Raw genomic sequence first — 12,674 nt, 5'->3', positions numbered from 1 at the left:
CTGCTTTTCTTTGTCTTAAATGACAATAAACTGAATCATGTTGAGTTTTGCTCTGTTGGTCAGACAGAATCAATAATCAGCAGATTGATCCAGAATGAAAATAATTAATAGTTGCAGCAGCAACTTCCTGTTTTAAATGATGAGGACTAATCTGAGGAGAGAACATATAAAAGTACAACAGAGACATTTTACTGCTTTAATACTCTTAAGTACATGTTCCTGATTATACTCACATACTTCTACTGCAGTAACATTTCAATGCAGAGTATTTGTACAGTGTGGTAGCAGTACTTTTACTTCAGTACAGGATTTGAGTACTTCACCACTGGGAAACTCTAAAAAATAAAAATGTGACTTCCTGAAACTCCTGCGTCGGGCCAAACTTCATCATCACATCCGGTTCAGATGAACCAGAACAGTCAGGTCCAGTTTAGCACCGAGCTGCAAGTTCTGGTTCAGCTGAGCCCGTTTTAACCACAGCTGAGCCAGCAACAGAACAGCAGCCCCGATAAGTTTAAACAAACTAAACCGTTTATAAAACTTCAACATAACCTAGAGATTAATTTCCTCCGTCAGGCTCCTGACGACGAGGTCCTCTGATCGCCGCTACGAGGACGATTAATTTTCAAATGAAGGTGAGAAAAAGGAGAACCTGAACTCTTTATTGGAAGAGACAAAACGTGGAGTTAAACAGAGACAGAAGACGTCCTCCATCACTTCTCCCTCTCTGAAAGCTGGAAGAACAGAAATGAGTTCTCGCTCTCTGCAGCTGCCTGTTTTTAGAAACTGGACGACGAGCTGAGAGCAGAAACGTTCACTTCAAGAGTTAAAAAGGAGAAACAGACGTGTTTTATCTTTACACGCCGACAGCCGAAGAGTTTCTGAGGTCAAAAAACAACAAAATAAAATGTCCAGGGTTTGATTCTGCACGTTTCAAATGAATTTAAAATAAAAAGTTCTCTCTTTGAGTCTATTTCTTCTTCTTCTTGCTCTTCTTTCCGCCCTCTCCCTGCTGAGCGCTGGTGTCTCCTCCTCCGCTCTTCTGGGTCCGGGTCTTTAGTTTAGGGATCATCTCCGCTACGTACATCATCACGTCTTTACCTGCGGGAGGGAAAGAGACGATAAAACATGAAAACGTGGCGGACGGCAGCGTCAGCCTCCTCAGAGACTGTTAGTGGGGTGGTGTTTTGTTTTTTTATAGATGTTCTGAGGTAAACTGCGAGACGAGGCAACAGGTCGTCGCACCACCCACTGCTGCACAGTGAACGCAGGGTGAGTCAGCTTTCAGCTCAGAGCCTGATGTGGGAACGTGTCCTGGTTTGTCTCTCTGACTTGCTAACAGCTTCTCTAACTGAAGCTCTCTTGTGAAAACGTTGTTGTGCTGCTGTTCGCGTCTGCAGACTCACGGTAACACGTGACGTAGTTAAAATCCTCCCGTCCTCAAAGCTGGTTGTAAAAATGTTCCAACAAGAGAAAGTCTGCAGACTCCTCTGAGTTTATGTGAGCTACCATCACAGGTCGTGTTTCCGTCAACGTATTTTAATGCACATGTTGAGGTATCACGTTAGAAAAGGTCGACAGAATTTGGGGAAAAAACTTCCTCAATTTAACTTTCCTCAAGTAACAGTGACATTTAGATGAAAACACGGTTACTGGGGGTCATCTCATTTACTTTATAACATATCTAATGTTACTGCACATTTAAAATAGTTTTCATATGTCTCCATGAGGCATCTGTCGGTAGTTATTATCTTAATGTTTAGCACAAAGTGCTGCTAACTGTATTTCTGTGTCAGCACATTTGAACAATCCTGCGATATTTCCGATAACCGTGATCATTTTGGTCTCTAGAAACGTGATGTGAAATTTCGTCTCTGTTGTAAAAACACATTGGACTGCTGACCTCGATCCTGGTTTTTCCTCTACACCCTTATCACAGGTCTGAGGTCAGTCATCACCCCTCCTGAGAACAAACACTTTTTAAACTAAAGACACGGTTCCTGACTTCAGAAGAAAATCACTTCCTGTTAAAGAACAACAGCTTCAGAGTCACTTTCTTCCAGTTAAACTTTGTGTCGGATCAATAATTTAAGTTTAGAAACTGTTTCTGAATCAGGACGTCAGGATTTGGACCAAGCAGCTCCTGAAAAACAAGCCGTTACTTCATCACACAAACAGAGCAGAGCGTGTGCAGGACTCACGGGAGGAGAACTTGTCCTGACAGAAGCTGCCGTCGGCCTCCTTCACCTGGACCCTGACCCGGCCTCTGAACTGGACGTCCCGGTTCAGCTCCCTGGGGTGCAGCTTGTTCTGGAAAACACACACACAGGCACTTTAACCCCCTGATGAAGTGTGTGTGTCATATTTGTTTCTCTGAGGGAGTTTTCGTTTTACCTCCATGTAGACGTTCATCCCCGCCGCCGTCAGGACGTCTCTGATCTCAGAGCAGGACGGGTTCTCCACAGCCTGCAGACACACGGCACCACTTCACTTTCTACACGCTGTTATTTCTATCGCCTTCATGTGACGATCATTCTGCTGCGGTCGCATTAACAAACTTTACATTTGCACTCTTCATCCTCCAACTCAGTCCACTTCTTCTCTGGAAACATTTTAATATATTTGTTTCAGATCGGTATTGAAACTCTACAGTACAGCAGAACTAAGCGAACCCTCATAACACTAAAGAACAAACGCAGAACATTCATCTTCTTAAACGTGAGGACTTGCTGCTGTTCTGACTCATTAATGACTAATGATTAACGAAGACTCTTTGGGTTTTGGTCTGTTGGCTGGACAAAAGAAGCAATCTGAAGACGTCACTTTGAGCTCTGGGAAACTCTGGTGAGAGATTTTTTTTTACAATTTTATAGACTTAATGATTAATTGTGAAAATAATCATAAATTGCAGTCCTGCTACAGTTACGCCTCCGTCTCACATTTATGTGACAATGATTCTGCTGCGTTTGCATTTGGATCCATTTACATGGATATTAAGCCCTTTTTCACCAGATGGTACCAGCTCAACTCGCCTTGGTGCCACTTCCTCCGTTTTCCAATAAAGTAGCCGTTTGCCACGTTTCCAGCCGACAGCTCTTTCCCTGTCACGGTAACATCCGATGGAAAAGACGCTTTAGGTTATTTTGGGATTATACAGGACTTTTCTATGTTTTGATATCAGCCTGCTTTCTAAATTTTGGCCTAGTGGGAAAAACCTGTACCGGTCGACCACTACTTAGGAATTGTGGAGCCCTCCATCGTGGAGCGTCCTTGAACGCACCGTTCGGTTCCTGCTAACAACCAGCAGCTTCTTGGAAGGTAGAAAAATAAAACACAACCTGCTGTTGAGCTGGTGAAACATGGCGGAAAGGAAAAAGCGTCACCTTCTCTGCGGGGATCCTTCGTCCTTCAGCCAGCGTCTTCTTGCTGTTGATGTAGACCGGGTAGATGCAGATGAACCTGAAACACATCACACATGGACTCGCTGCAGGGATTTAAAACTAAAAACAACAAACAGGAAACACGACAACGGCCACGCTGCTCGTATGCACAGATGTGTCGAGATTTCCACGACATGACACTAATATATATATATATATATATATATATATATATATATACAGAGCGCTGTACGCATCCTGTGTGCACGACATAAAAACATCATCATCATCTTACTAAACAGACTCAGAACGATGACTTTCAGATAAATTGATGAATCTTTTTAACTATTAAATGTCAGAAAACAGAGAAACATGTTCTCTAAAGCTGAAGCTCTGAGCTGTCGGACCGTCTCCTTCGTAGTGATTTCATGTTGAACAGCTTTGTACTGATCATGTCGTCCTTTGTCTGATTCAGCTCTCCACCTATCAAACTCTTTATCCTGTTCTGCTGCTTCATGTTTTACTTTCTCCTCATTCTGATTCTACATGTCACATGTTTTACCGTTTTAATGGCTGATTTAACATCTGGCACTTTTAAAGTGATATTGATCAAGGTGCATTGTCCCTGAAATAAAATAAATAAAGCGCTGGCTTCCAATTTCTTGTTTGTACAATAAAGAGTCCGAAACATATTCATGTTTTGGAAATAATGACGCAAAACCGTTTTAGAGCTTAGTCCAATAACTGATAACTCAATCCACAGACAACATTAACTGGCAAATATTCTGAAAATGTAAAAATGTCACTGGTTCCAGCTTTATAAATGTCATATTACTGTTTGAACACTGAAAGTCTTTGGGGTTTGGACTGTGTGTTGGACAAAATAAAGACAGTTTTTAGTATTTTCTGTTTCTGTAGTTTGATTACATGTCTAACTTTGCTGACCAGGACTCATATCTGAGTGGGACTACAGGACAAATCACAGGCTAACTCTGTAGCAAGTGGCCAATCCTTGGCTAAACTCGAAGTTAACCTCACGTACACTTCATCTAATCTAATTTCTACAACGTGAAGTCAAACGTGTTGTTGTCCTCCATCGTCTTCAGTAATAAAAACAATTTAACGTCGGCATGATCGATACGTGAGCAACTATTGATCTTAAAGGACCCTTTATACACGTCATGCTAGAGGGCTTCAAAGCCACTATGCAGTCTGGATACACCAAACTTAATGTAAAAACTAAGCTGCTTTAACATTTGCCACGGTTTCTACCAAAGATCTCGTGAAATCCGACTTTATATCTAACTCATGAGGAATTATAATTCTAAACAGGTTTTCTTAAGATAAACATTTAACTAGATTTACCCGAAAGTTAGCTACTCCCATAATCCCTCACTTCCCTCATTTAGCTAACGTAGCACCGTCACGTACGTTAAGTTAACGTTAGTTTAGCAACGTGAACACCCCCAAAAAATAGTTTTTTGTTGGATTAAAAGCTATAAACTCAAATTAAATGTATGCCGAATTGAAGAGTGGCCCTTCTATGTGGAACCGTTCAGTACAGTAGCAAGCAATAAGCAAATTACATTAGCAGAAACCCAAATTGTACTTTAATTCCTAAATCTTCTATGGGATTTTTAGACAGCGTGATCGAACGGCTAAGCGCTGTTAGCTGTAGCTTAGCTTAGGCTAACAGGCTAGCTTTCAGGAGAACTCACCTCTCTTTATCAGCGGGGTTTTCAGTCAGATGAGCCATTGTTGGTTAGTTCGGTTGTTTCTGTGACTGCAGGTCGACTCTCGGTTGGATCCAGAGACACACGACACGGTTTGATTTGTGCCGTGAAACACGCCGCCATACGGCCGCTGCACTGACTGTTGACAACCGATAGGTGCGCTGGATTCAGTGCACAGAGTGCACCGGTGTTACACTATATTCTGTACCCTGCGTAACACGGCAGAGACTATCGGATAATGTGAAGCTCCTGAACCTGAATTTGGGATCAGAGAGACTAAACTCCCTGAAATACATTTTAAAAACAAACTGTTCTAAAAACTCAAATGACAGAAATTCCTTCTGCATTTATCTGGGAGGGGTGGAGCTGCGTAAAACGCATTCTCATCACTGATACAGAGCATATAAAAAGTAATTTCAAAAGTCATGACATAATAAGGGGATAAAACGATCTTTATTGTGTTTTTGTTTCCCAAACAAAAACACCAGCGTTAATTTAAAAGTTAAAAACTGAAAACTGTTCCTGTAGTTTCCGTTCTGTCCGCGCGGTGCCGCTGCTGCGCTCACTCTGCGCGGTGATGAAATGCCCGGATGTTATTGTAGCTAGCTCTTTTAGCATATCGGCTAGTCGTTGCGACGCCGCTGCTTTCTGCCGCTACGGTCCGTCGGCTCGGGGACATTCGACCCTTTTGACTCCCCCGGCCCATTTAAACCGATTTTTAACGTTGGTAACTTAACTTCGGTTATTTATCATGATAGAAGTTGATCGAAGGGCTCGTTAACTTTACGTCTTATCGTTGATTTTTCCAACCGATTTGGCGGGACTAGATCGGGTGAACAACAGGACGAGCTAACAGCTAACGTTAGCAGAAGCTAGGCGCTGAGACACGGTTTGTTTCTTCAGGGAGCTAACACAGCTAGCATTAGCGAGCTGTCATGGAAGACAAATCTTTTACTAAAGAATTAGACCAATGGATCGAACAGCTAAACGAGTGTAAGCAGCTATCGGAAAACCAAGTCCGGACACTCTGCGAGAAGGTAAGTTGGTTAAAACAACACCCCGGGTTTTTCGGTCGGCCTCAGCGGGGCCTACACTGCGAAAGCGGCTCCGACTAAGTTCTGGAGTGGTGTCACGGCAAGGCGGCTGTTCTCGCCCCGTTTTCGACCAGTCATCCTTAGGTTGCCATTGTTTAACAGCTCCGTGGCAGCTGAATAATTAATTAAAACCTGATATGTCTGTTAAGGGCTCCGCCAGACCCAATAAAACGGTGCTAATGTGGTAATCTGGTTTCCGGCAACCGTCGTCTCAGGACGAACGGGCCGAAATTCTCATCTTTTACACCATTCCCAGCAAATAGACGGAGCCCCTTTTACTGCCTGTTTATTAACTGAGCTGCCTTTTGCGCTCAGAAGGACTCTGCAAATGTTTAATTCTGGAGGTTTATATTGACTTAATGTTGAAAGCCTACTAATAAGTGCTAGTTAACGTGTATTGATCAGCACCGCGCCCTGTCTTTATCGATCAGTCGCTGTTTTGCTTAAACCTGTCAATCCTCTCTGTTTCCAGACGTCACGTAGGTTTTGTTGCACCACAAACTCGTTCTGCAGCTATTCTGCTTCCTCTGCCTTTTAAATGTTACTAAAACACACTTTACAATCCGTATACATTCATCATGTTGCTGAGACGCTGCAGCCTGTGATCTCCTGCGGGATCAGATGAAATATTTTTTTGTCTCTTTCAGAGTTGAATGAATGAAAAGATGAGACTAAAAACCTTTTTTTTTAGTTTCTTCAGTTAAACGTTAAAAGTGTCTGCTGAGGAGTTTTTTTCCGGGTCAACAACCCGACATTGGTTAATCAATCATTTGTGAACAAGTAATTCAATCAAGGAGTAATAAGCAGGTCAGGTGAGAAGCGATGTACCAGGTAACACATCAACTCGTGTGAGCTTAAAAGAGCAAACAGACCTGGAAAAAACGGATTCAAGGAAATGTCAGGTGTTTATTGCCCGTCCAAAGTCAGCAGGTCCAAAATCATTACTTTAAACTGCTGTACTCAATGATTAGTTAATATCATTTGTACAGCAATATTCTTTCTGACTAACTATAGGTAGATAATTTGTATTATTCTTATGAGGCTCTGATAGTGTCTTTAAACTCATTGTGGTGGTGTTAAATGTTAATTCAAGTACCTTGTTCCTTGAAAGAAACTCACCGCGTTTGTCACCTGGGATGTAGTGATGTACATTTAAAAGGCTAAATAATAGACGGAAAAATGAATCCTACATTGAGACGTAGTAGTTTAGAAGGTGAAGAACCTGAGGTGGGCTGTAGTTGTTATCTTTCCAGAGATTGAAACTTGTAGGAGACGAAAACATCAGAAAGCAGAGACGCGTGCAAAGTAGCACCAAGTCTTTTAGCTTCTTTTACTTTATTTTTTTTTTCTATTTGAATCAGCTGGGCTTTATTTTCTCTGAGGGGAGTCAGTGCCGTCAGCCTGAAGCACATCTGACAATTAGAAGAATCGGAACAAAGTGTTGTTGGTAGAAAAGCAGTAGAAATACATTTTTTTTATCTGAACATTTCAAAACCCTACGGTGTCCTGTGAGGTCATGCAGCCACAACACCTAAGAAAGCAAACGTTTGTCTGTCGTGGAGGCTAAAGGCTGGTTTATACTACACACGGCCACGCCATCGCGGGCGTTTTTACTTCTGCATCGCTCGGTAATTAAACCACCAGACGGCTAGTTGGCGGAGCAGCTTCAGTCTTCCACGGGTTGACTCCCTCTGACTAACTTCCGGTTTAGCCCACCGTTTTACAGCTGCTTCTTTGACACTGAAGCCTATGGGAAAAATGTCTGGTTAAAGCACGGAGCGCTTCCTGTGGGCTTGGAGGAAATAGCATTGCTACCAAGCCGACCAATCACAGCTCTTTCAGTCTGCATCGCTAATGCGTACGGCTTCTATTGGTCGCAGTATAAATTGGTGTGACATGATTTACTATTTGTCTGTAGAGTTTTATTTAAGCTTCTGTCTGAGCATCTGAGGGGAAAAGGTGGCTAATTAATTAAATAATCTGTGTTTGTTTCCTCTACAGGCCAAGGAGATCCTGACCAAGGAGTCCAACGTTCAGGAGGTGAGATTTCCCACAATGCCAGAGAACAAACTGATCAGTAACTGATACGAGAAAATGAATTGAAGATTTTGATCATCATGTAATAATGTGTGTGTATTTCACACGTAGAGTTACTCGCTGTTTGCAGAAAACTGCAGTAAAATCGAGTCAGTCAAACAATTTGAGATGTGCTTCTAACATCTGTTGGTTCATGTCACAAGCTGTAGAAAAAGTAGAATAAATTATGAATCAATTAATTGGATGGATGTGTTCATACTCAACAGAGCAGAAGTTAACTTTAATTATGAGGAAACAAAGTGTGATCTGCTCAGCTGACATTAACCTTTTGAGTTTTATCTCCTACCCTCACTGTAACTGTAAATGTGAGTGCAGTAACAGTCACCAGTAATCTGTATAATAAATTTAGTAAATCAGTGGTTGCTGACGTTTTGAGCTGCGACCCCTTAAAACGAAACCCTGTCCTTGTTAACTGCACACTTAATGGTTCTAATAAAAACAAAAGAATATAAAAACAGTCCACGTACGAAAACAAGCAGAGGGAGCGTGTTGAGACTGTTCAGGCGCTGTATGTTGAAACCTTCAGCTGCTGGAACGTTTCCAAACGGCACCAGAAAGGGAACTAAAATAGAAATGTTGAAAGCTTTTGTGCAGGAAGTCGATTTCATCTCTGCTGCAGCACAAACGAACACACACTCACAGGTGAGGAGGAGTTCTTCCTAAATCTGAAGAGATGTGTGCTCACAGGTCAGCAGTGCAGAGAAGTTTGTGTTTTATTAAAACGCTTCTATTAATAATATTTAAATAAAGAATGAGCCTTCTCTGGATGCTGGCTTCTTCCCTGTGGCGTTTCAGCAGAACATGACTGAGCCTCTGTCGTCAGAACAATACCACACCTTGTTTATACTGCCAGCCGCAGGCTCCCGCACGCTCATATTTTTAAACGCCCTCGCCTTTTCTGAAGCAAGAAAACGTATAAAAGCATAATGTTAAACACAAACATTGTAAATGGCGTCTTAGACTTGTGTAGATTAGTTTTAGGTGTTGAACCAAACAACGTCCTGTGTTTCAGCCTCAGTCCTGTTAAAGAGATTCATCTCTAACGAGGTCGTTTGATAAAAAGCTTAAAACCCACCGCTGATCTGAAAACACCAAAGTGTCTTTTTATTCAGCAAATTAACAGCGTTGATCTGTTAATGTGAGTCCCACAACAAACTGAACGTCGCTTTATTAAATGTGACACGTTTTCAACAAACATCACGTGGGTCGGTGTTTGGGCTGAGCCATACGGCCAGAAAATGTTTGGGCGATAAAAACTTTGATTCAATATCAAGAAGTATAAACGTCTCTTTCAAGTTTAAAGCTCCTGAGTGAAAGTTGAAGAGATCACGTGGTTAATTGTTTGAAACTTTTCTTCATGGTCAGAACAAACAGTGGATCACTTCACAAATCTGAGGCAGAACATTCAAATCTCTTTTTATACTATAGTAAAAGTAAAACACGCGTTTAGTGAAAGAAATAGACTTTTTACACAGGGAATTTCAAAAACACCGTTCCAACATTTTTATACCTAACTTACTTGAATATTTGAGAGAAGCAGCAGCAGCTTAAAGTACAATAGTGCTGCAGCAAACAACTAATTTTATTATCACGTCATCGTTTGGTCAATATAATGCCCGTCACATCCCTTAACTTGTTTTGTCTCAGTTGTGGTTTTGAAGATGTTGTCAGTAGAGGATCCCAAATAAAATTAAACAATTTCAGAGAAAAACAATATGCCTTTTATGTTATATAACATTTATGTTATACATTTTATTATATTTCTGCCGTGTACCTAATCAGGTTTTAACTTGTGACAAAGATGTGCTGAGGTCAGTTATTTTACAATCAAGCAACAAGCTTTATCATCAAAGGTGAATATAATGTGAAATGTAATTTTTAAACAGTTTGAATCACAGCAGTTTGGTATAATAAGCGTTGTAAATCAGCATTTTCCAGCCTTTTTATGGCGTGAAACAAAAAACCAAAGTGTTGACTTGGGCCTGCTTGTCATCAGTTGTATCTGCCAACATTTCTGCTAAACGCTAATTTGGAGTCCGGAGAGCCAAAAACAAGTAAAACTACTCATTCATTTATGAGAAAATAAGCAGAGATCAAAAGGAAAGACTGAAAAAAGCTCTTTGTTTTTTATTATCTGTTTCTCTTCATGAATAAAATATCACCCTTCAGAAATAAACTAATGTTGGACCAAATAAAGAACGTCAAGAATGAACCTCAGCCTAAAAACTCCTGCTTTTGTTCATGGAAAACTAAATAAATGTATTTTTATCGGTGTGTTGTTGTTGCGGAGCTGCCGCCGCCACACGTCTGTTTGGTTGACGTTGTTACCCGTGTGCCCAGGTGCGATGCCCGGTGACGGTGTGCGGCGACGTCCACGGTCAGTTCCACGACCTGATGGAGCTGTTCAAGATCGGAGGCAAGTCTCCCGACACCAACTACCTGTTCATGGGAGACTACGTCGACAGAGGCTACTACTCTGTGGAGACGGTCACGCTGCTCGTCACACTTAAGGTAAACGCCATCTGTGTGTGTGTGTGTGTGTGTGTGTGTTCCTGTGTACCAAAACGTCATGTGAATGAAGAGCTGGTTAAACACGGTTTCCTGGGCTCAGCAGTTACAGAAAAGAAAAGGCTGCAGTTCCTCATACGGCCACTTGAGTCTCCACAGAACTAAATAAAGACTGGTATTAAAAACTGGTCTCTGTTGCTCATGTTGTTCATTAAAACTGTTCAGGGGGTGAATTTTATATAACACACCTGTTGTAAATTATATTAAAGCTTTAGCTTCTGCATAATTAAAAATGCGGCCACTTTGAGTGACAGGCGAGTGCCGTAACAGGCGGCTGGTTTAAGCGCCATTGACGAATGTTGTACCACCGTGGGACGTTACTTCGGGGGGAAAAATATGTACGGCAGTCAACAGCAAGAGACAACTTATTTTTAGATCTCGTTTGAATTGTGCTCTGAATTACACACATGATGATGGTCAATTTAAAATTTGCAGTTGGATGTAAAACTGCTGAGATGTAACACTGTGAAAATACATAATTACAAAGACCACAAACGCAAAAGTCGCGGATGTGACGTCCTAACTTTTTCTCTCCGTGACTGAAGCTAGCGTGACAGTACATGTTGTTTTCAAAATAAGGTCCCATGGGCCAGAAGTGGAAGCGAGAGGCTCTCTATTGTTGATGAAAACGAACAAAATAACGAAAACTTGGTGTGAAATCTGAAAACTCAAAAAGGAAATACAAATAAAAACGAATGAAAATTGTTTAATTATATTAAACTTAGCTCAGAGGGGGGCGCTGCTAAGATGGCGCCGTCCGGAGCCGCCACACTGAGCGTCACACTCGCTCCTCAGAAACCTGTAGGTGACGTCACAGAGACGACGTCCGTGGTTTTTATAGTCTGTCGTCTCAACGAGCACTGAATCCAGTTCCCTCCAGAGAAACGAGCCTTAATCAAAGGCATTAAATTTGATTTACGAGGGTCGGGAACATTTTCTCTTCCTGCTGTAGACACTAATGTTACGACAGTTTCTGCGTCTGGAAGGAGACGTTACAGAGAGGGAGATGGGTAATGGATTGAGCTGCAGGAGGCTGTTTCGGTCAAACAGTCACTACCGAAGTGAGCGAATGGACGAGATTTAAGTACAGACTACAATCGTATTACCAGGAGTTGATGTACTGATCTATATTCCCGTCATTCTCTGACCGCTGTGGCCGTGAAAATGGCAGGAAACTGCTTTGTGTGTTGTTGTTGTGGTTCTTTTAAGAATATTAATTATAATTAATATTATAAATTAAACTTATTGGATCCTGAAGAAACAGATTTTAATGTCCAGTGTTTTATCAACTTCAGCATAAATAATAAAGCTGAACCTCTGGCTGCTCCTCAACGGTGCATTCAGGCTCCTCCTTTTAACGTGGCAGGAAAAATATGTCATTAAATGCTGCTGTGTAACTGGGACCAGTTCATGATCCCTAAGTTTACCAGTTGACTAAACGAGTGTGCAGCAGTGAACTAAGGGCAGTTAGTTCCATCCTCCAGGGGCTTTTTCAGGGTCATCATCCATTTCATAAAAAGTCACTTGCAGCTTATGCAGCCTCAAAAGGGAATGCAGGAAAGCAGAGCGCAGATGGAAAAAATCCAGTCTCCAAGTCCATTACCTCAGTCTGAAGGATTTATTAATTAACTACAATAACATGGTTAAGGATGCGAGAACACACTATTTTTCTGAACTCATTACTACACATAAACACAATCCCAGGTTTCTGTTTAAGACTGTGGATCAGCTGGTAAACCCAACCCCTCCTTGTGCCTCAGCTGGAAGTAATCATGACTGTGAATTGTTTTTATCTTATTTTA

The 12,674-nt window shown here is 41.6% G+C and overlaps 4 protein-coding genes across 4 annotated transcripts in view; 1 reads left to right on the top strand and 3 right to left on the bottom strand.

Moving 5' to 3' along the window:
- The window catches only part of LOC123960356 (scavenger receptor cysteine-rich type 1 protein M130-like), a 549,618-nt gene that overhangs the window by 464,331 nt on the left and 72,613 nt on the right, over positions 1 to 12,674 (bottom strand). The window lies entirely within an intron of this gene.
- srp19 (signal recognition particle 19) lies at positions 183 to 5,498 on the bottom strand. The gene is made up of 5 exons (XM_046034860.1): positions 5,099 to 5,498; positions 3,384 to 3,459; positions 2,395 to 2,466; positions 2,202 to 2,310; positions 183 to 1,101 (listed from the first exon to the last, which is right to left on the bottom strand). Exons 1-5 carry the CDS (start codon positions 5,134 to 5,136, stop codon positions 971 to 973), a joined length of 426 nt encoding a protein of 141 aa, XP_045890816.1. The 5' UTR covers positions 5,137 to 5,498; the 3' UTR covers positions 183 to 970.
- LOC123960213 (signal recognition particle 19 kDa protein-like) overlaps positions 183 to 12,674 on the bottom strand; it is a 31,275-nt gene continuing 18,783 nt past the window's right edge. Inside the window, exon 6 of the transcript XR_006822462.1 lies at positions 183 to 909. The gene's annotated coding sequence lies outside the window, so the exon portion shown is untranslated. The remainder of the gene's footprint in view (positions 910 to 12,674) is intronic.
- Positions 5,721 to 10,815, top strand: LOC123960201 (serine/threonine-protein phosphatase 2A catalytic subunit beta isoform; the record flags this gene model as incomplete). The annotated part of the gene is given in 3 exon segments (XM_046034843.1): positions 5,721 to 6,150; positions 8,209 to 8,247; positions 10,645 to 10,815. Coding segments are annotated over 3 exon segments (312 nt in total), but the record flags the coding sequence as incomplete, so codon positions are not given.

The sequence above is a fragment of the Micropterus dolomieu genome, linkage group LG21 (assembly GCF_021292245.1).
Source record: "Micropterus dolomieu isolate WLL.071019.BEF.003 ecotype Adirondacks linkage group LG21, ASM2129224v1, whole genome shotgun sequence".
Classification (NCBI taxonomy): domain Eukaryota; kingdom Metazoa; phylum Chordata; class Actinopteri; order Centrarchiformes; family Centrarchidae; genus Micropterus; species Micropterus dolomieu.
The sequence above is the reverse complement of the archived record's forward strand: the minus strand, read 5'-3'. Positions and strand labels throughout refer to the sequence as shown.

What these genes read in the sequence shown, in the direction of transcription:
- srp19 (XM_046034860.1), bottom strand. Translation starts at nt 5,136, where the DNA reads ATGGCTCATCTGACTGAAAACCCCGCTGATAAAGAGAG. An exon ending in AACCCCGCTGATAAAGAGAG is followed by an intron (nt 3,460 to 5,098) that starts GTGAGTTCTCCT and finishes GATGTGTTTCAG; the next exon opens with GTTCATCTGCATCTACCCGG. An exon ending in GAAGGATCCCCGCAGAGAAG is followed by an intron (nt 2,467 to 3,383) that starts GTGACGCTTTTT and finishes GTGTGTCTGCAG; the next exon opens with GCTGTGGAGAACCCGTCCTG.